Source organism: Schistocerca piceifrons, chromosome 3 (genome assembly GCF_021461385.2).
Source record: "Schistocerca piceifrons isolate TAMUIC-IGC-003096 chromosome 3, iqSchPice1.1, whole genome shotgun sequence".
Lineage (NCBI taxonomy): Eukaryota > Metazoa > Arthropoda > Insecta > Orthoptera > Acrididae > Schistocerca > Schistocerca piceifrons.
This window is the reverse complement of record NC_060140.1, coordinates 373873941-373896439: the sequence shown is the minus strand read 5'-3', so window position 1 is coordinate 373896439 and position 22499 is coordinate 373873941. Positions and strand designations below refer to the sequence as shown.

Here is a 22499-nt window from a genome sequence, read left to right as displayed (position 1 = left end):
CTCCTCCTTATCCCCACCTAGTTGACTCTACCACCATGTGCTGCCACTGCTCATAGTTTGGCTTCAGTGCCCAGAAATGTGGTCATGTAGGTGAGAATTTGAGGAGATGGAACCTGGATAAACTGAAAGAACCAGAGGTTGTAGAGAGTTTCAGGGGAGCATTAGGGAACGATTGACAAGAATGGGGGAAAGAAATACAGTAGAAGAAGAATGGATAGCTTTGAGATATGAAATAGTGAAGGTAGCAGAGGATCTAGTAGGTAAAAAGACGAGGGCTAATAGAATTCCTTGGGTAACAGAAGAGATATTGAATTTAATTGATGAAAGGAGAAAATACAAAAATGCAGTAAATGAAGCAGGCAAAAAGGAATACAAACGTCTCAAAAATGAGATCGACAGGAAGTGCAAAATGGCTAAGCAGGGATGGCTAGAGGACAAATGTGAGGATGTAGAGGCTTACCTCACTAGGGGTAAGATAGATACTGCCTACAAGAAAATTAAGAGATACCTTTGGAGAAAAGAGAACCACTTGCATGAATATCAAGAGCTCAGATGGAAACCCAGTTCTAAGCAAAGAAGGGAAAGCAGAAAGGTGAAAGGAGTATATAGAGGGTCTATACAAGGGCGATGTTCCTGAGGACAATATTATGGAAATGGAAGAGAATGTAGATGAAGATGAAATAGGAGCTACGATACTGCGTGAAGAGTTTGACAGAGCACTGAAAGACCTAAGTCGAAACAAGGCCCCGGGACTAGACAACATTCCATTAGAACTACTGACAGCCTTGGGAGAGCCAGGCCTAACAAAACTCTACCATCTGGTGAGCAAGATGTATGAGACAGGCGAAATTCCCTCAGACTTCAAGAAGAATATAATAATTCCAATCCCAAAAAAAAGCAGGTGTTGACAGATGTGAAAATTACCGAACTATCAGTTTAATAAGTCACGGCTGCAAAATTCTAACACGAATTCTTTACAGACGTATGGAGAAACTGGTAGAAGCCGACCTTGGGGAAGATCAGTTTGGATTCCGTAGAAATGTTGGAACATGTGAGGCAATACTAACCCTACGACTTATCTTAGAAGAAAGATTAAGGAAAGGCAAACCTATGTTTCTGGCATTTGTAGACTTAGAGAAAGCTTTTGACAATGTTGACTGGAATACTCTCTTTCAAATTCTGAAGGTGGCAGGGATAAAATACAGGGAGCAAAAGGCTATTTACAATTTGTACAGAAAACAGATGGCAGTTATAAGAGTCGAGGGGCATGAAAGGGAAGCAGTGGAAGGGAGTGAGACAGGGTTGTAGCCTATCCCCGATGTTATTCAATCTGTATATTGAGCAAGCAGTAAAGGAAACAAAAGAAAAATTTGGAGTAGGAATTAAAATCCATGGAGAAGAATTAAAAACTTTGAGGTTCGGCGATGACATTGTAATTCTGTCAGAGACAGCAAAGGACTTGGAAGAGCAGCTGAACGGAATGGACAGTGTCCTGAAAGGAGGACATAAGATGAACATCAACAAAAGCAAAACGAGGATAATGGAATGCAGTCAAATTAAATCAGGTGATGCAGAGAGAATTAGATTAGGAAACGAGCTGCTTAAAGTAGTAAATGAGTTTTGCTATTTGGGGAGCAAAATAACTGATGGTGGTCGAAGTAGAGAGGATATAAAATGGAGACTAGCAATGGCAAGGAAAGTAGACGGTACATAAAGTACCCACCACCATACACCATAAGGTTGCTTGTGGAGAGTAGCCATGTATTTTGGGTGAATTTTTAACACTGGGAAGCCTTACATCACAACACAGCAAATCTGCAAGAGGAGACAATGTGTTTCACAGTTTAAGGCTCATCATCAAATACAAAGACTTGGTGAACCAACTGACTAAGAACAGAAGAGAAGCATCATCAGTCCTATCAATTTGCGAATAACGGAGATCCGTAGAGAATGACTAAACACTCGACAAAACAAGAATACCAGAGGACTACATCAATTTATGAACACAGCATTCTTTGCTCCACTATGTAATTATTTGTACTGTTTCTAACTGTGCATGAAGTCCTATGCAAGAGCCTGTTACTGCTTTTGTGTAATGTTATGTACTCTGAAGTCAGATATTAAGCAAATTGCTGAATTTTTTCAGTGGGCATGCTGAATCACAAATCAGATAATGAAGCATTCCTCAAACATATTTCCTTTTGAGTTGAGGCAGTGTCTCATGTCGATGAATGCCTGTAATGCAAGACCCCATATTTCTAACCTATATTTTCTCTTGCAAACTTACATAATGACACCATACCTCGGTGGATTGAACATTTCCGTATCTATAACAGAGAACACGCATCAAAAATCAGAAGCACTGAGTAATTGATTGGCGCACACAAAAGAAAAAAGCTTGCTAGCTTTTGGAGTTATCCTTTGATGAGCTAGAGGAAAAAAAAAGCGCACGCGCGCGCACACACACACACACACACACACACACACACACACACCTATACTTCTATGTAGTGCCAACTAGTCTAACAGTGTGAATGCTATGTTGCAGCAGATGGACTGGCTGTGGTGGGGGTGTTTGTTTTGGGGCGCAAATAACTGTGGCCATATGTACCTATGTCAGAACCATAGAACATGAAAAAAACAAAAATAGTTGTAAACGACTACACGTTAAACCCAATCAACTGAAGTAAAGGCAGCCAAAAACAGGAACTTGGCGAAATGTCCAAAAAATATGCCATACAGTAATGGAAGCCCTGAACTAAAGATTAAATATCCTTCGCCATATTGCTACGATGGATAAAATGTGAAACACGGTCAACGGCTCACACTAAAACGGCTGATAACTCAGATAGCAAACATAAATGAAAATGTAAGTAGTTAAAGGAGGATATTCTGTCAGGAAACAGCAAACCGTCACAGGTTGACAGCAATGAGCACAAAGTGGTGGGGGAGCACCTACTTAACAAATGGCAATGGCTAAAAAGGTAGTGTCCAATACACAACCTGTCTAAAATGATCCCATGGCGAGATAGGGCCAAGAGGAGGTCGTCCAAGCCGCTGGGAGGGGCTCAATTCCTTGGAGCTTGCTCAGATGAAGGGAAAACCAGTGGTGCTGCCAAAGTGACACCACCTGCTGACAGACAGCAACACAGAGCTCATAGGAGGGAATGGAAGAACAAGAAGGCCGAGGTACAAGGACTGCAGCCTTGGCAGCAGCGTCATTGGCCTCATTTGCTATCAGACTTAACTGACCAGGAAACCACATAAACATCAGAGTGGCTCCGTCAAGAGTGAGCAAGTGACAGGTTTCCTGGATCTGCTGCACTAAGGGATGGACAGTGTGAAGCACACCTAGGTTCTGAAGGGCAGAAAGAGAGTCGGAGCATATGACACAAATCAAATGCCTGTATCTCCGGATGTACTGCATGGCCTGATACAGGGCGAAGGGTTCTGCTGTAAATACTGAGCAGTGTTCTGTAAGTCGATACAAAAAATCGTCAGTGCCAATGATAATGGTACACCTGACACCACAGTCAGCCCAAGAGCCATCAGTGTACACAAAGATACTACCCCGAAGTTCCGTGCAAAGGTCGTGAAACTTGCGGTGATAGAGCGGAGCTGGAGCAGTGTCCTTAGGAAGCGTGACATCTGCTGTGCAGCGAGCTATGTTAATTTAAGTATTAACTGTATATTTCTTACTTGTCACTTCTTCTTCCGTGTGTTTTTGCTTTTAGGAAGCTGTAATTGCCGAGTGCTAGTAATAGTGTTCCATAGATTTCGTGTTTGTTTTGAATACAGTCAGAGAGAGTCCCTTTAGTCAGCCATAGTGCCAGTAGTGCTAGTGTGTTTTGAATACAGTCCAGAGACAGGTAGTGCTATTTTCATTGTTTTCTACAAGAAGTGTCTAGTAACCACAGTTTAGTCAACTATCAGACGCCTTTAGTGAATTAGTAGTCTAGTTAAAAGTTGATTAACTCTCTACAGTAAATTGGTTTCTTAGGATGGATAGGATGTGTGACTGCTGTGTACGGACGCAGGAGGAGCTGGCCACTGTTCGCGAACAGCTGAGCGTGTTGATGGCCGCGGTCAGCCGTCTTCAGGCTGCTGCCTCTGAGTGTAGAAGCAGTGGGGAGTCTGGTGCGTCACATGGTACACCCCATGTGTTACATGCTTCACCCACTGTCCCTGCTGTCGAGACATCTTTGCGGGTACCGGGCATGGTTGGGCCACCCTCTCCCCAAGGGGAGTGGCGGGTTCAGCGGCGTTCGCGGCTCACGAGGCGGAGGGTCAATGTGGAGGCTGGCCGTGTGGCATCGCCCGCTCTGCTCTGAGTGGACATGTGGCTGCTCCTTCAGCAAGGTCCGAGCAGGCACACGGGGGGAGGGGTTTATTAGTGATTGGGAGCTCCAACGTTAGGCGGATGATGGAGCCCCTTAGGGAAATAGCAGAAAGGTCGAGGAAGAAGGCCAGTGTTCACTCTGTCTGCTTGCCGGGGGTCTCATCCGAGATGTGGAGGCGGCCCTGCCGGCAGCGATAGAGAGCACTGGGTGCACCCCACTGCAAATTGTTGCTCATGTCAGCACCAATGACTCCTGCCGTCTGGATTCAGAGGTCATCCTCAGTTCATACAGGCGGTTGGTGGAGTTGGTGAAGGCGGAAAGCCTTGCTCGTGGGGTGGAATCTTAGCTAACTATTTGTAGTATCATTCCCAGAACCGATCGCGGTCCTCTGGTTTGGAGCCAAGTGGAAGGCTTTAACCAGAGGCTCAGACAATTCTGCGGAGATCTTGGGTGCAAATTTCTCGACCTCTGCTATCGGGTGGAGAAATGTAGGGTCCCCCTGAATAGGTGAGGCGTGCACTACATGCAGGAAGTGGCTACAAGGGTAGCGGAGTGTGTGTGGAATGCACATGTGGGTTTTTTAGGTTAGAGAATTACCTCCCTAGGTCCAACAAGACGCCTCCTGAGACTTGGCAAGGTAGGAGTGGACAAAATGCAACAATATTAATGTGCTAATAGTAAACTGCAGGAGTGTCTATGTAAAGGTCCCAGAACTGCTCTCATTAATAAAGGGCCACAATGCCCACATAGTACTAGGGACAGAAAGTTGGCTGAAACCAGATGTAAACAGTAATGAAATTCTAAACTCAGATTGGATTGTATACCGCAGAGACAGGCTGGACAGTGAAGGGGAAGGCGTGTTTATAGCGATAAGAAATGCAATAGTATTGAAGGAAATTGACGGAGATGCGAAACGTGAAATAATTTGGCTGTAGGTCATGGTTAAAGCAGGTTCAAACATGGTAATTGGATGTCTCTATAGGCCCCCTGGCTCAGCAGCTGTTGTGGCACGGCACCTGAAGGAAAATTTGGAAAATATTTTGAGTAGATTTCCCCACAATGTTAAAGTTCTGGGTGGAGATTTTAATTTGCTGGATATAGACTGGGAGACTCAAACGTTTGTAACAGGTGGCAGGGACAAAGAATCTAGTGAAATTTTTTAAGTGCTTTATCTGAAAACTACCTTGAGCAGTTAAACAGAGAACCAACTCGTGGCAATAACATATTAGACCTTTTGGTGACTGACAGACCTGAACTATTTGAAATAGTTAACACAGAACAGGGAATCAGCGATCATAAAGCGGTTTCTGCATCGATGATTTCAGCCGTAAATAGAAATATTAAAAAAGGTAGGAAGATTTTTCTGTTTAGCAAAAGTGACAAAAAGCAGATTTCAGAGTACCTGACGGCTCAACACAAAAGTTTTGTCTCAAGTACAGATAGTGTTGAGGATCAGTGGACAAAGTTCAGAACCATTGTACAATATGCGTTAGATGACGATGTGCCAAGCAAGATCGTAAGAGATGGAAACGAGCCACCGTGGTACAACAACCGAGTTAGAAAACTGCTACAGAAGCAAAGGGAACTTCACAGCAAACAAACATAGCCAAAGCCTTGCAGACAAACAAAAATTACGTGAAGCAAAATGTGGTGTGAGGAGGGCTATGCGAGAGGCGTTCTTCAATGAATTCAAAAGTCAAGTTCTATGTACTGACTTGGCAGAAAATCCTAAGAAATTTTGGTCTTATGTCAAAGCAGAAGGTGGATCAAAAAAAATGTCCAGACACTCTGTGACCAAAATGCTACTGAAACAGAGGATGACAGACTAAAGGCCGAAATACTGAATGTCTTTTTTCAAAGCTGTTTCACAGAGGAAGACTGCACTGTAATTCCTTCTCTAGAGTGTTGCACATATGACAAAATGGTAGATATCGAAATAGATGACAGAGGATAGAGAAACAATTAAAATCGCTCAAAAGAGGAAAGGCCGCTGGACCTGATGGGATACCAGTTCGATTATACACAGAGTACGCGAAAGAACTTGGCCGCCCCCCCCCCCCCCCTTTCTTGCAGCAGTGTACCGTAGGTCTCTAGAAGAGCGTAGCATTCCAAAGGATTGGAAAAGGGCACAGGTCATCCCCGTTTTCAAGAAGGGAAGTTGAACAGATGTGCAGAACTATAGACCTATATATCTAACATTGATCAGTTGTAGAATTTTCGAACACGTATTATGTTCGAGTATAATGACTTTTCTGGAGACTAGAAATCTACTCTGTAGGAATCAGCATAGGTTTCGAAAAAGACGATCTTGTGAAACCCAGCTCGTGCTATTCGTCCACAAGACTCAGAGGCCCATAGACACAGGTTCCCAGGTATATGCCGTGTTTCTTGACTTCCGCAAGGCGTTCGATACAGTTCCCCACAGTCGTTTAATTAACAAAGTAAGAGCATATGGACTATCAGACCAATTGTGTGTTTGGATTGAGGAGTTCCTAGATAACAGAACGCAGCATGTCATTCTCAATGGAGAGAAGTCTTCCAAAGTAAGAGTGATTTCAGGTGTGCCGCAAGGGAGTGACGTAGGACCGTTGCTATTCACAATATACATAAATGATCTTGTGGATGAGATCGGAAGTTCACTGAGGCTTTTTGCAGATGATGCTGTGGTATATTGAGAGGTTGTAACAATGGGAAATTGTACTGAAATGCAGGAGGATCTGCAGCGAATTGACGCATGGTGCAGGGAATGGCAATTGAATCTCAATGTAGACAAGTGTAAAGTGCTGCGAATACATAGAAAGAAAGATCCCTTATCATTTAGCTACAATATAGCACGTCAGCAACTGGAAGCAGTTAATTCCATAAATTATCTGGGAGTACTGCATTAGGAGTGATTTAAAATGGAATGATCATATAAAGTTGATCGTCGGTAAAGCAGATGCCAGACAGACTCATTGGAAGAATCCTAAGGAAATGCTATCCGAAAACAAAGGAAGTAGGTTACAGTATGCTTGTTCACCCAATGCTTGAATACTGCTCAGCAGTGTGGGATCCGTACCAGATAGGGTTGATAGAAGAGATAGAGAAGATCCAATGGAGAGCAGCACGCTTCGTTACAGGATCATTTAGTAATCGCGAAAGCGTTACGGAGATGATAGATAAACTCCAGTGGAAGACTCTGCAGGAGATATGCTCAGTAGCTCGGTACGGGCTTTTGTTGAATTTTCGAGAACATACCTTCACCGAGGAGTCAAGCAGTATATTGCTCCCTCCTACATATATCTCGCGAAGAGACCATGAGGATAACATCAGTGAGATTAGAGCCCACACAGAGGCATACCGACAATCCTTCTTCCCACGAACAATACGAGACTGGAATAGAAGGGAGAACTGATAGAGGTACTCAAAGTACCCTCCGTCACACACCGTCAGGTGGCTTGCGGAGTATGGACATAGATGTAGATGTAGGCCCAGGTGAATACAGGCTGCAGCACAAAGCGAAGGTGTTGAAGGGTTCACACCCATCGGGAAAGTGGCAGCTAGCGTGAAGTGAAGTTGCCAGAGAGGACGGGTGACCAGGCATCGTAGACAAACGGTATGCAAATCTGCTGAGGAGAAAGTCACGGTGGTATAAGTATTGAGATGGTGTAAGAGGGATGTATGCGCACAGGCATAAAGGAAACACTCAGTCTAGTTTTGAACAGGCACAGGACCGGTATAGATGGATGAGGGTGGTCCGATCCCCTTCCCAGGAGGTACTACTGAGGACACACAGGATATTAAGGGACTGCTTATTCCAGGCCACCAGGTAAGTCACATGAGAGGACCAAGAGAGTTTCCTATTGAGGAGGAGCACAAGGAATTTCATAGTTTTGATGAATGGAACAGCAACAAGCCCAAGATGTAAAGATGGTGGGAGAAACCAATTGTGCCACCAGAAATTCAGAGAGATGGTTTTGTCAGCGGAAAAGCAAAATCCATTGTTGATGCTCCAAGAATAAAGACAATCAAGACATCGCTGAAGATGCCACTCGATGAGACAGGTCTGTGGAGAGCTGCAATGGATGGCAAAATCGTCAACAAAAAGAGAGCCGGTGATGCCCGGTCAGAGACAGGCAATTATAGGGTTAATGGCGATAGGGAAGAGGATGACGCTCGGGATGGAACCCTGAGGCACACTGGTTTCCTGGATAAATATGTCCAACAAAGCAGAACCCACATGCATCTTGAAAACTCGGTCTTTTAAAAATTCCTGAAGGAAACAGGGCAGGTGGCCACGGAAGCCCCACATGTAAAGAGTACGGAGGATAACAATTCTCCAGCAGGCACCATAGGCATTCTCCAAATTAAAAAGCACGGCCACAATCTGAGATTTCCACAGAAAACATTCATGCCATGGGTGGACAAAGTAACAAGATGGTCAACTGCATAACGGTGCACTCTAAATCCACACTGTGCAGTCATTAGTAAATTGTGAGACTTGAGCCACCATACCAGCCACGCATGAATCATATGTTCCATCACCTTGCAAACACAGCTGGTGAGAGAGATGGGGTGGTAGCTACGAGGTTAAGTAAATTATTATCCACAAAATAGTTATAAAATTTTATTGTGAACAAACAGGAAACTTAAATGAACATCATTTTTCAACATAGTCTCCTTGCATTTCAACGCACTTGGTCCATCATTGTACAAGCTTCCTGATGCCCTCGTAAAAGAAGGTTCTCGGTTGAGCTGCGAACCAGGAATGCACCACTTCTTTCACTGCTTCGTCCAAGGCAAATTGACAGCCCCATAATGCCTGTTTGAGTGGACCAAACAAGTGATAGTCAGAAGGGGCAAGATCGGGACTATATGGAGGATGATCCAGTACTTCAAATATGAGTTTCTGGAGCATTTCAGCAGTGTGGGCAGGCGTATGCAGACGGGCATTGTCCTGAAACAACACAACACCTTTTCACAGCAATCCTTGGTGTTTGCTTCAAATTGCAAGCTTTAGCCTGGCAGTAAGCATCTCACAGTAACACACACTGTTTACTGTTGTGCCTCTTTCCCCATAATGTTCCAGTACTGGACCTTGTGTGTCCCAAAAAACCATAAGCATCAGTTTTCCTGCAGATGGTTCAGTCTTGAACTTTTTCTTACATGGTGAATTTGGATGTTTCTATTCCATACTCTGCCGTTTACTCTCCAGCTAGTAATGATGGATCAATGTTTTGTACCCAGTAACACAATGCTACATGCAGTTACAGAGTTACGAATTCTGAAATTTACTATGAATGCTGCACAGTAATATGTAAAATGGGGACATCACCATCATGGTTCAGTCTTTGGGTGCTGACGGTCAGTTCAGCCATTTAACTCTAGGGTTGTTTTGGGAAGTTCACATACTGTGCGTACTCTACACTTTACCCAAATAACCCATAAAGGAAGCTGTGTTAAAAATGACATCACAGTTCTTGTTTATCCATTTTGAGGAGTATTAATCAATGGAGCATTTTATGGTTATTGTGGGGGTGTCCAACATTTCTCTGCCTTTTTCCTTGATTCTGCTACAGGTTTTCAGAGTCAAGTTAAAATTATTGGTAGACAAAGAACTATAGCTATAGTGAAAATTTTATAACTTCACTTCCCAATTCGTTGGATTTAATCAAATGCAATTGCCCTTTTACTAAGATTGTTAAGAGTCATCCCATGTCAAATCAACACACCTATTTTACCTCACCCTCTTAGATTTTGCTGAAAGTTGGTATACTTATAGTGGGCACTGAGACTAAGAAAAATACCAAATTTCAATATTTTATCTCAAACCATTGCTGAAATATGGCTATGTAAACTTTTCAAAAAACCAGCCAAAAATGTGTGAACGGACTTTTTTAAAATTGACCTAAGAGCTGCCCTAATTGAGCTAGAGAACTGGGAAAGGTGTCATTTTGCAGCATTTTGCCTCCTCTTTCCAGGGATATACAACAAAACATAGCTTCTAATTAATAACCTTTTTCAAAATACTAATTAATATTTTGATTTAATTTTAATTTTTTTACCAAAAGTACCTAATCGAAAATTTTCAAAATATTTCCATAACTACTTCATACTTCATACTATTGTAAATCACATGGCAAAATATAAATCTAAGATGATGATGGGTTCATTGTTAAAAAAAATTATTCCGGACTCTTGTTTTTCACTAACGGCCCTACTTTGACCAAATTGACCTTTAACAAACAGGAATTTCTTTAAAACATACTGAAAGGTAAGTAAAAAAAGTATTAGAAAAATCAAAACATCACCTTATTAAACCAAAACTAATCAGCATATTTTATAATTAAGTTGATTGCTTATTTTAATTTCATAAAACTTCACTAACAGTATATTAACCGATATAACAAAGACAAGAAATTGAGCATTTAACTACAAACTGAAATAAAGTATGAATAAGTACAAGTATTTACATAACAGTTCTGGTCCATGGTGTTTGAAATGGAACTATTAAACAAATTAAATACGTAATGCTTGTTTTTTAGTAACAGGTATCTGTACATAGCTAAATTTAACACAATAGGTACTAACAATAATTTTGAAACAACTTTCTATAAAATATACATTAACACTAACCTGAGACAAAAATTAAGTTTTGAGTTGAGAGCAGTTTCCCAATAAATTGTCTTGGAACTTCACGTATTATGTTTTAATAAAGCTGACTGGGTTTGGTTTACATCACTTTCATTAAGAATGTATGTTCTCCCTGTTGGAGTAAATGGATTCACTTTTGTGAGAACATCCACAACTGACACCCACAGGACATCTGCATGCGCAGGATAAGAGAATGACTTAGCTGGTCCACATGGATGAAGAAAAGTTATTTTCACTTCCTCAAGTTCTTCGTTTTTTTCTAAAATGTACTCAAGCCACCAGTTTCTGCCATATACAGTGGTGACAGCCTGATACATCTTTTAACTTCAGTTTGTCTGGTGACGTAGTTACTTCCCTCTCCCAACTCTGCATATCACCTGAGAAGTATTTGACTATTGATTTTGATGTAGTGTCGGGAATGAAGCGTGAAATTGCTGTGTTCCTTTGATTGTCAATGCCTCTTCAAGTCGGCTTTTTAAGAATATTTCTGAAGCAGCGTAGTCTTCTTGAGTGGAATGTGCAAAATCAACATTTGTGATATTATCTACTGCCCACTCAAATAGATCTCGTGCGGTTTGGATCTGATTTTGGTATGGCCTTTGCAAACTTGCACGAGCTGCCAGTCTCTTTACTGAACCCCCTACTCCACCACAAGGCCCTTTCCTATGTGCTGTGGCGGAAAAGTGCCACTCAGCTTTTATGTTGAAGTCTTCCTCATTAAGGCAAAGGTTCAGGAAGTTTTTCTTACTTTTATACTGAGCGGCAGAACCATCAGAATAATAGTATATCTTTTTTGGAATCTTTTGAAATATATTTGTTAGATATGAAATTAGCTTCTTTTGAAAGGTGTAAACTGCAGTTGTATTGTGCTCCAGCAATCAGAAACAATGACAAATCTCATATGCTCAATTTTGTCTTCCTGTTTGTAACATATAACAAAAGGATGAATGGTAATCTGTTGTCTTGTCCAGCGGTAACTCTGAGCTTCATCCTGTAGAACTGTACTATAATTTTCTGAAAAATCACACATGACAACAAATTCAGATTCCATAAGTTTTTCTCTTGTGGAGTTACGGAATGTTCATTGTTGCTTGGCAATGAAGTCATGCCGAATAAAAGTCGGCATCTTACTACAAAATAAATCTATGAATTCTTCAGAAGTTTTCTGAACAATTTCCAGATTACATCGGTCAACTGATATCCACTGTCGGAACTGAACTTGTTCAATAAAGTTTTCATGAAAAGAGTCTTTTAACCCTTTCAGACCAGAATTTTTTCTGGAGGAAGGAAATTTTTTTTAAATACTGTAATGGACTTGGATGATTTTTTAATGATTTTAGAAGCAACATTTATAAAATGATATGTTACCATTTTTGAAAAAAAAAAAAAAAAAAAAAAAAAGAAAAAAAAAATTTACACATTTGTGTTCACTGGGTCTCAATCAACACCGAAATCATAGCAGACAAAACTAATTTATTTAAACATTACACATAAATTTGAAATCATTTACACACAAAATACATGCAAAATTCACCATAGTTTTAATTAAAAATGAAATGAGTCAGGAATTATGTTCATTATGTGGTTCTAATTAACATGAAATGAAAGAAAACAGTTTTTTTCTTTGACAAACAAAGATGTACATTACATTTTTCACATTTTATTCATGAACGTCTCTTGCATTCCGGAAATTTGCACCTGGTAGGCAGTGCACCACTTTCATGAAGAGCCAAGTGTTGCCAACTGAATCTCTTCAGGAGGCCTAGTTTCTCCTCGTCGTCTTTGAACAGGTGTATTTGGAGGTGTGGCAGATGGTTGGCCTCGTTTTCTATTCGAGGTATCCAGACATCTGCTACAGATGGCAGTATATATAGGCCGAACTTTATAGAACCTGTCTTTATTGTCTGCTGGTATAGCCATGTTGTTAACAAGATGTAAATTTGTTCTGAGTTGGAAGAATCTATTTCTGGGCATACTGTCCAAGAATAATTGCATTTTCAATGTTGTGTCCCAATATATTCAGACTCTAGGAAATTTTAGAGTTCCCATAATTATATGAAGCCCAAGCAAGATTTGGAGTTCCGCTGGTGTAGTTTGTTTGAAATTGCTAATTGTTCCACTCTGCAAGGCATATAGGTTTGTCATATCAGCCATAGTACTGAACAGATAATTGGTAATGTACTTGCTGAAATACGTTGAAGGAGAAAGTATTTCCGTTCTTCAATACATTGTTTCCATTCGTGATATGAATCCAGTATAGAGAGAGGACAATGACGCCACTTGATGTCTTTTATTCTGACAAAATGTATTTTACATCACTGAGCTCATTGTTGGTAGGTGGATCACTGTCTTGAATATCACTATTGTTGTCACTGCACACACCACTTTCATTATTTGCAGTTGACTCATCATTGGTTTCTTTTGTCAGCCCCCACTCTGACTTCCTTCTCTCTTGAAGTACAGTAGGATTCTACATCAGGAAATGATTCTTCATCTGATGATAAATCAATATCTGACACCTCTCCATTCAGCAGCATCTCTAAAATGGCATTTCCATCTTGCTCAATGTTGAAATACTGTTTCTTTGACATGGTCAACAGAACTGAAATATTCACAAATAACAATATCAGTAGTGGTATTTTCCTAAAATAATAATTAACAGTAGACCTAATGACATTGTCATCAACTGGAGCTTCAATGCTATGTCTATTTTCCTAATTGTTGCTCATAACAATACCTAGTAATACAACATACTTCATATGTTTTGAATAAATCCCAGTCAAAACTCATACAATCATCAGGATAAAAAGAAACTGTTCCAACAAGCACTTCATATGAAGGAAACACAAGATACTCAAAGTTACGTAAAACATTGTTCTTGAGACCTCATGGCTACAATTGTGCACACAGAAAAATATCGCTTCTTTTTGTTGACTAAAACAAATGATTTTGAAATATTGATTGTTGTAATAAATAAATCGAACATTCTACAATGTTCATGCAAAACATCAATACTGGTACTCAACTATAATGTGGGTTATAGCTTATCAAAGACTACCAGGTACTGTCGAGGTCACAAACTGCTCTGCACTGCTACATTAATCTGTTGATATGTTTATAGCACTGCACAACAGGTAGCAGCACTTGTGCATGGTGAAAAGAATGAACATTCACAAATGTGTACATCAGCTCCAAATTGAGGAAAAATATTTCTATTGCAGTTAAGATGTCATGAAAATTAATGTATACAATTGTAACCACAGGGTCTGAAAGGGTTAAAATTTTACGTACATGACAGTTTCTCCTGGGCAGTATTCAAAGTTTCCCATGTTGCAATCAACTAATGATGGGTTGCAAAGCATTTTTGCAATGCACTGCTTATAATTGTTTAAGCTGCTGTTTGTTACTGTATTTAGTTTGGCATTTTCTATCATTAATTTTATGTTTTGGTGAGTTGTGCACACGCAGACAGTGTGTGTGCCACTCCGGCCAGCTAATACACGATGTTTTGGTATCAACTCAGCAAATTTAGAGAAACCTATTTTTATGTTTGGAAACTTGTCTTTAAAATGCTTGTAAGCTTCTTTAAGGTTACACAAAATAAGTCTTTTTGATATTTTTGTTTAATTTCCATTTGTTTCTGTAATTGTCTCACAATCTTTAATACCTGGCATTGCCCTGCTAACTTCATCATTTTCATAAAATGAATGTACAGTTTTGACAGTTTCTGTTAGTAAACACTTCCCTGGTTTTGGGTTTGGACCTTCCATGAATCCTCTCTCTTTCAAAATTATTTTGGACTGCCGAACAATGTAATTAGAAACGGGTCATTCCATGTCAAGTCACCCAGGCCTTGACACCAACCATGTCAGATTTTGATGAAATTTGGTACAATTACCTTTTTATCATCCTGAAAGCACTTGTAAAATTTTTTTGCTCTATCTCTTACAGTTTTTTTAAAATAAATTTTTAAAGTTTTTAGATTTGGCGTTGTTTCAGCAGTCGGAAATCGTAACTTAAATGTGTCCTCACAACTAAAAAAATTTGTGTATTAAAGAATACTCAAGATATCAGTATGAAATTTTGGAATAAGTTTGTGTATTATATCTAAATGTTAAAAAAAAATTACCATAAAGATATATTAAAATCTTCCAAATGAAAAAAATTTACAAGTTTTTTATTTATTTTTTAGCTAACGGATGTTTAGTTTTACAAAAACTGCAATATCTAGAGTCTCAGACCTGATAGAAAGCTCAAATTTGATTTAAAACACTCTTAATTGTATAGGCTATTAGATAAAAGAAAAATTATGTCGGCTTTTTAACCTGTTTAATAGTTATCTAATTTTTAAAATAATATTAATTATATTTTAAAAATAAAAAGTACCAAGTCACTTAGACACTGAAAATAAGTTCCTGTCTTCTTGGAATAACAATGTACGCTTGGATTTTGTTTTGTTACTCCTGTGTTTTGAAGTAAAAAATTTTTACAATGTTAAATTGCGCTTCGATAGTATTTTATTAAGTTTATTCGAACTTTCAGTAAGTACTGTCACTTAGTTTAAAGAGATTCTTTTCCAATATCCTATAAAAGTAACCAGAACAGTAATCAAAATGTGAAATCAATATGTCAGATATTCAAAACTGTAGCGTAGGGTTATTTAAAAAATCTAACTATTTCCAAACAACCTACACACCTTCAAAAAAGTTACATCCGGTATCTGAATTGAGTGAGGAAGAAAAAGATTTGATCCACTTACTATCTGGAATTAATCTGTGTGAATTTAAGAATATATGTTCATACCACAGCTACTACTTTTTAAATGTTTTTGAAAAGTATCAAACAATATGTGTAGACCCACTAAAAAAACACAAAAAGCCCATCAAAAAATCGTTGAGAAGTGTAGGCTTGGATCTTTCCAAACAATTACTGACAAAAAATATTAGCATAAAACCTGGGCAAACGCTTTGCTCAACATGCCGTAACTTTTGTGAGGAAAAATTAAGAGTTGAAGTCAATGAAAGTGAAACAGACGATGAAGTCATGGTTGAATTAGAATCATTGGAATCCAGAAATGAATCCCTCGTACAAACAAACATTGCTCTTGATAATTTAGGTTTAACAACGATAAAGCTTCATGGCTTGTCAGCACAAAGTAAAGGGTCTTATTTTAAAAGGAAGGTTAGCAGTATTGAAAAGACTGCAAAAAAGGCAGTTTCAGAAGCATTAAAATATGATGCACCAAGTTCTGATAATGACGAAGAGGATACAAGTGTGGTTGAGAAAGCAAAGGATTTTGATGTAATGATTTCTCTTATGAAAGAGAATTTCATCTGTTGGGAGGTCCAGAAAAATCCAGATTCTGACCTTGGCTCCAGATTCATGGAGTCAAAATAAAGTGATGAAAGAATTTAATGTAAGTGAGTACATGGTGCGACAAACTAGAAAGCTAAAATCTGAAAAGGGTATTCTGGAAACTCCTGGTCCAAAATAAGATAAAACTCTTTCTGAAAATACAGTAAGACTTGTAACAGATTTTTATGAAAAGGATGAAAGTCCCAGGGTGCTACCTGGAACAAAAGACAAAGTAAGTGTTCAAAAAAATGTGTACATGCAAAAAAGACTCATTTTGTGTAACTTGAGAGAACTCTATTACTCTTTCAAATGGAAGAATCCCGAGGTGGAAGTAGGATTTTCAAAATTTTGTTTCTTGAGACCTAAATGGTGTATCCTTGCTGGTGCTGCAGGCACACACACTGTATGTATGCAGTATCCACCAGAATGTTAAACTATTACTGGATGCTGTGAAAATTGAAGAATCTTATAAAGACCTAATTAAGATGCTTGTGTGCAACACGGAAAACCAAAACTGCATGCTACATCATTGCGACAGCTGTCCTGCAAGTACTGCACTAACTGAGTACTTAACTGAAAAACTAAGTGAAGATTATGATTTAGAAGAAGAAATTGTAATCAGTCAGTGGGTTAACACAGACAGGGCAGAAATGATCAAACAGTCTATCAGTGTTGAAGACTACATTTCGTTATTGGTTAGGTCATTGGAAAAGCTCACGCCGCACTCGTTTATAGCAAAATCCCAATCAGCAGCCTTTAAAAGATTGAAAGAAGACCCACCACCCAAAACAGCAATTATTGTGATGGATTTCAGTGAAAATTATTCCTTTGTTACACAAAATGAGATCCAAAGTTACCACTGGAATAGAGGTGGTTGTACTCTACATCCAGTTGGAGTTTTTCTGAGAAATGAGGAAAACAATGTTTTTGTTTCCAACCACTGTTTTATTAGTGATGACCAAGAACATGACACTGGTTTTGTTATCTTTGTACAAAAAGAAATTACAAAGTGGCTGTCATTACGCCATACTGACATTGACTCAGTTCACTACTTTACAGATGGTTGTGCTGGGCAGTACAAAAATAGAAACAGTTTTAAAAATTTCACTGAACACTTGAGAAACTTTAATTTGAAGGCCCAGCACTCATGGGAAGTCAATTTGTGATAGCCTAGGAGGAACTATTAAAAGAATTTTAAGGAAAGCCAGTCTACAGATTTCAGATGAAGAACAAATAATGACAGCAATCAATGTGTACAAGTTTTGTGAAAAAAATATTGAAAACATTCATTTTAACTTTATTGCCAAAAAATAAGCTGATTTGCTACGGTTAAAACTAGAAAAACGTTTTTCAGCAACCCGAACCATTCCTGGAACAAGAAGTTTTCATAACTTCAAACCACTTCCAACAAACAACCTGGAAATTAGAAGGACTACAGATAGTGTAAAACCCTTCTTAGTCTTTTCTTTCCATTCTTCTTCTGATTGGGTTCGTGTTGAACCATCCATAAATAGCTATTTGGCTGCAAATTATGATGGTAACTGGTTCTTTGGACTGGTAAAAACAATATTCAATGATGAAGAAGATGCAGAAATTCTATTTCTACATCCTTCAGGACCAGCTGCATCATTTTATTGGCCTGAAAGAGAAGATTCTTGCATAGTGCCTTTGGAGCACAGTCTGTGTAGTAGACGCACCTCAATCAAGCGACACTGGAAAAATGTATTACTTCAAAAAAGACTGTATCAGAAGAACAGAAAGCTCTTGGATGAAGTGGAAAAACAGTTTGAATCAGCATTAATGTTTATTAAAAAGACAAAATTACTCAAAAAATTCAATGTTTCAAGCAATCAGTTGGGTTATGTATAAGTGTCGTAAGTACACTATCTTTGTACATAATTCTAATGTAATCTACTATAATTAATAAACATGTTAAAAAGCCATCATTATTTTTGTTTCATCAAGTAGCCTATATGTTTAAGAGTAAATTAAAACAAATTTGAGCATTCTATCAGGTCTGAGACTCTAGATATTGCAATTCTTATGGGAAAAAAAAAATAAAAAAAAAAATAAAAAAAAAAATTTTACATATATATTTTTTATAGAAAATATTAATATATTTTAATAGTATCATTTTTATCTTCAAATATGTATAATAAATAAACTTGCTTCAAAAATTCATGATGTTATCTAAAAGAGTTTTTAAGATAAGCAATTTTAAAGTTTTGAATACAAATTAAATTTACCATTTCCGAAGGTTCGGAAAATGCAAAACATAAAAACTTTAAAAATTTATAAAAAAAATATAAGAGATACAGCAAAAAAAAATTTTCAGGTGTTGTCAGGATGGTATTAGAACCATTTGAGCCAAATTTCATGAAAATCTAAGGAAGTGGGTGTAAAATTTATTTTTTATTGGGTGATTTGATATGGAATGACCCAAACATAAATTCCCTCATTATCTTCCTGACACTCCACTTACAGAATTTTTAAAGTTTCTTTTAAGATTTTCAAGAACGGATTCATCAGTATCTGACGAAGTTTCAGGAGCAACAAAAAGCTTACGTGTCATTGATGAGATTTTCTTCACTTTTGATTTGGCGTAATGCCTAGATGTTAGTTTTCTCTTGTCAATTGGGGACTCACCTAGTTCTTGAAGTGTTGTGTTGAATGTTTTAACAGCTACTGAAGTTGGAGTGAAGTCAGGGTCTTGGTCTCAGATGATTATCTCTGATCCAGAAGATTCTTCTTCAACACTTTCATCACTGATGGGCTCTGGTGTATTTTTCAATTTGGTTACATCTTTCCTACATTTATCAGGAATCTTGGCACCACTTGGTATTTGAGGAAATAATTTGGGCATCCATGTTGTGACATTTCTCATTTTTTTTCTGTCTCTAATATAATGATTTGACTTCTTCAATGGATTACAACACTGCACTCTTACAGCACTGCACTTTTTACTTGGTTCCATATTTATACAAAAAACACTTATAAACTGTCCTTCAATGTATAGATTTACTTGAAAATGAACTATTATATTTAATAGATACAGACTGTTCAACACAGAGGTAACAATTGATTTGCACTAAAACCACAGTGCACAATAGTGCTGTCGGTACACAAAGCCTTAGAAGGTAACAATGCAGACTACATCATTTCAACAATGGCTCCAGTCTCTGAATTATTGTACAGACATCAAGCCCTATGTATACGGTCCTCTACTGACGTACTACCTTAAAGGTCAGTTTGGTCAAACTAGGCCCGTTAGTGAAAAACAAGAGTCTGGAATAATTTTTTAACAGTGAACCCATCACATCACACATTCATATTTTGCCATGTGATTTACAACAGTATGAAGTTATGGAAATATTTTGAAAATTTTCAAGTATGTACTTTTCGTAAAAAAAATAAATCAAATTATTAATTACCATTTTGAAAAGGTTATTAATTAGAGGCTTTGTTTTTTTGTCTATCACTGGAAAGAGCATGAAAAATGCTGCAAAATGACACCTTTCCCAGTTCTCTAGCTCAATTAGGGCAGCTCCTAGGGCAATTTAAAAAAAGCCCATTCACACATTTTTGGCTGGTTTTTGAAAGTTTACATGACCATATTTCAGGAATGGTTTGAGGTAAAAAATTGAAACTTGGTATTTTTCTTAGTTTCAGCTCCCACTATAAGTACACCAACTTTCAGCAAAATCTAAGGTAAAATTTTTATTTAAAGTGTGTTGATTTGACATAGAATGACTCTTAAATCAAAAAAGCAGTACCAATTTTCAATTTACTAGTTCAAAAAGATCTAATCTGCACACATTCATGAGATAAACTTTTGTGCATTTAGTATTAATGTAATGTATCTTTCTGAAAATACATGGGGTGGATACCTACCCGATCCTCCTTTGAACATGATTTGTTCCCAGTCACAGAATGAGGAACTCAAATTAGTGTCTTGCCTCACCTGGAAAAAATTCTGCATATACCTGCTCCAGCATAAACACTATAATTAGCAGTGAAACCACAAAAATAACAGGAGAGCATACTTCATGTTCAGTGATAATTTGCAAGGATCACTTTCACTATAACGTTATTAATGTGACATATTGCTAATTTACTATATCTCTACATTCCAGCCGCAACCCCTCCCCCACCCCCTATGGGATGGCGCATTATTGTGATGCAGAATTCAATTATCAGCAATGTTGGCACGGACACGAAGCCGCAACCCCCCCCCCCCCCCCTTCCACACCACCACCACCACCACCACCGCCGCGCGACCATTTTTGTGTGTTTGCTCCATTGGAAGCAAAAGAGGGAAATACTTCAATGCCCAAGCTTGCTGCAGTAATTTTAAACTGCAATATTATACGCTAGCCGCTGTTGGTACAGCTTAATTGAACGCGTGTACCTTATTTTGCTTACAAAGTCAAGCCAAATTGTACAAAAAGATTATCATCACGTTCAGCTCTTATCGAATACGATAAAAACACACAACTCACACAAAAATAAAGATTTATTTTTGCAGTGAAGACTAAAATTGTCGCGTGTTTCTTCGACGGAGCTACTTTTAAAATGTCGAATATTTAGGTACAGTCAGTTTTTTTGTATGCACATTTCGACTGGTTAACGTTCTTGAGAATCTACTCGTATCTACACAACTGTAGTTGGGGTGACAAACGCAATGTTCGATGAAACTATTTACTTTTGTAAAACACGTGGGCAGATTTCGACACTAAGTTTCATATTAAACTATACGCAAGGATGCATGTCAGATCAACTACAAGTATATGACCTTTTACATGGCAAATTATAACAAATCTAGTCTGTTCAAGCAAGTTACATGCTGAAACTTCAACACCTTACCTATCACTGAGTTCCAAAACACGTGACGATTCTATCACATTTATATAACCTGGCGAAGGAAGGAAAAAATATATTATAGCTACATTTTTAATATTTGTGGATGCATTTAAAGTTGTCAGGCGAACTCTCTGCAAAAGTATCTTACCAAAACAGAGCAAAATTAGAACTCCCTTCAATATGAACTTCATTATTGCAATATATTTCTGTAAGAAGAGGATAAGCCTTCGTCATTGTCTATATGACATAGCGTCAATTTTCTCTTTTCGACATTTCCGTTTCACGACCCGTAACACTATTTGTACATAATCACGCAAGCCTCAGATAGAATTTAAACTTCCTACACTGCTGTCAAATACCACAATCGACTTTTGTCGCCGGTGGACATACGATCGACATGGACATTCCAGTGAGTGAATCGTCTAATTTGCATACTGGTATTTGTTAAACGCACGCTGCACATTACCCGAGCAGTGAAAGTGTGCGGATGTCATCTCATTCTCGTCAGTGCACATGTAGGAACAGGACGAACAGTAGATTTCGCTTTGGAAGACATGTCTAACCTTACGTCTACCTCACCGAGGAATGATATTTGGGAACTATAAAACGATATAATGATTTAATATTCAGGTCGCTGTCACTATTGTGCTGATTTCTTATGTATTTTGCATATGACGCGTCACCTCGAGAGACGTGTGTGCGAGGTGGGACAACGAGCGCTTTAACTTCGTAAGACAAAGTACGAGCGGAGGGGTTGTGCATGTTCTGTGGAACGTCGCCCGAAATCAGAAAAGCACTGCGGCCATGGAACAAGGGCCAAAGTCGAGTATGTTGATAATTATAGTCTGTTTAGTAACCTTGGTCTGTCAGTAAACTCGGACGCAAGAAGGCTTTTTCACACTCTCAGAACACAGCAATGTCACAGGGTGAATATTTGGACTGTTTCACTGTTTTGTACCGACCCTTCTGCGACGCGCTCATTATATCAGTGGCGACACAGTGTGCAGAGACATCAGGGCAGTGTTTACTCATAGATAATTGGAACCGTATACGGAATTACTGCATACGACTATCTTCTTCCGAAGCAACGTTATACAGAAAATCCAATTAACATAGGAACAGAAGAAATAAATTAAGATTCGTGTATTTTTGTGCCTTAATCCCTTAATTTCTTCACTTCTATCAATTATTTGCATCTCCAGTAAGTTACACACTTTATCTACACTACGACCTTTTACTCAAGGGTCTCTTCCAGACCAATCCCACATCTCATGGTGTTTTGTGCAAAACAATTCTGCCAAGGAAAATGAA

General features: G+C 38.6%; 1 protein-coding gene across 3 annotated transcripts in view; it reads right to left on the bottom strand.

Annotated features, from left to right (window-relative positions):
- LOC124790124 (protein disulfide-isomerase TMX3) overlaps window positions 1-21564 on the bottom strand; it is a 196703-nt gene extending 175139 nt beyond the window's left edge. Inside the window, exons 1-2 of one of the 3 annotated variants that reach the window (XM_047257695.1) lie at window positions 21337-21564; window positions 21192-21240 (exon numbers count right to left, since the gene is read on the bottom strand). In XM_047257695.1, the coding sequence (XP_047113651.1) occupies window positions 21192-21240; window positions 21337-21379 (92 nt within the window). In that variant the 5' untranslated portion in view covers window positions 21380-21564. Of the gene's footprint in view, window positions 1-20219; window positions 20291-21191; window positions 21241-21336 lie in introns of those variants that run through there. The other 2 variants (XM_047257696.1, XM_047257697.1) reach the window with 2 other exon arrangements.
- Window positions 21565-22499: the final 935 nt, after the last annotated feature.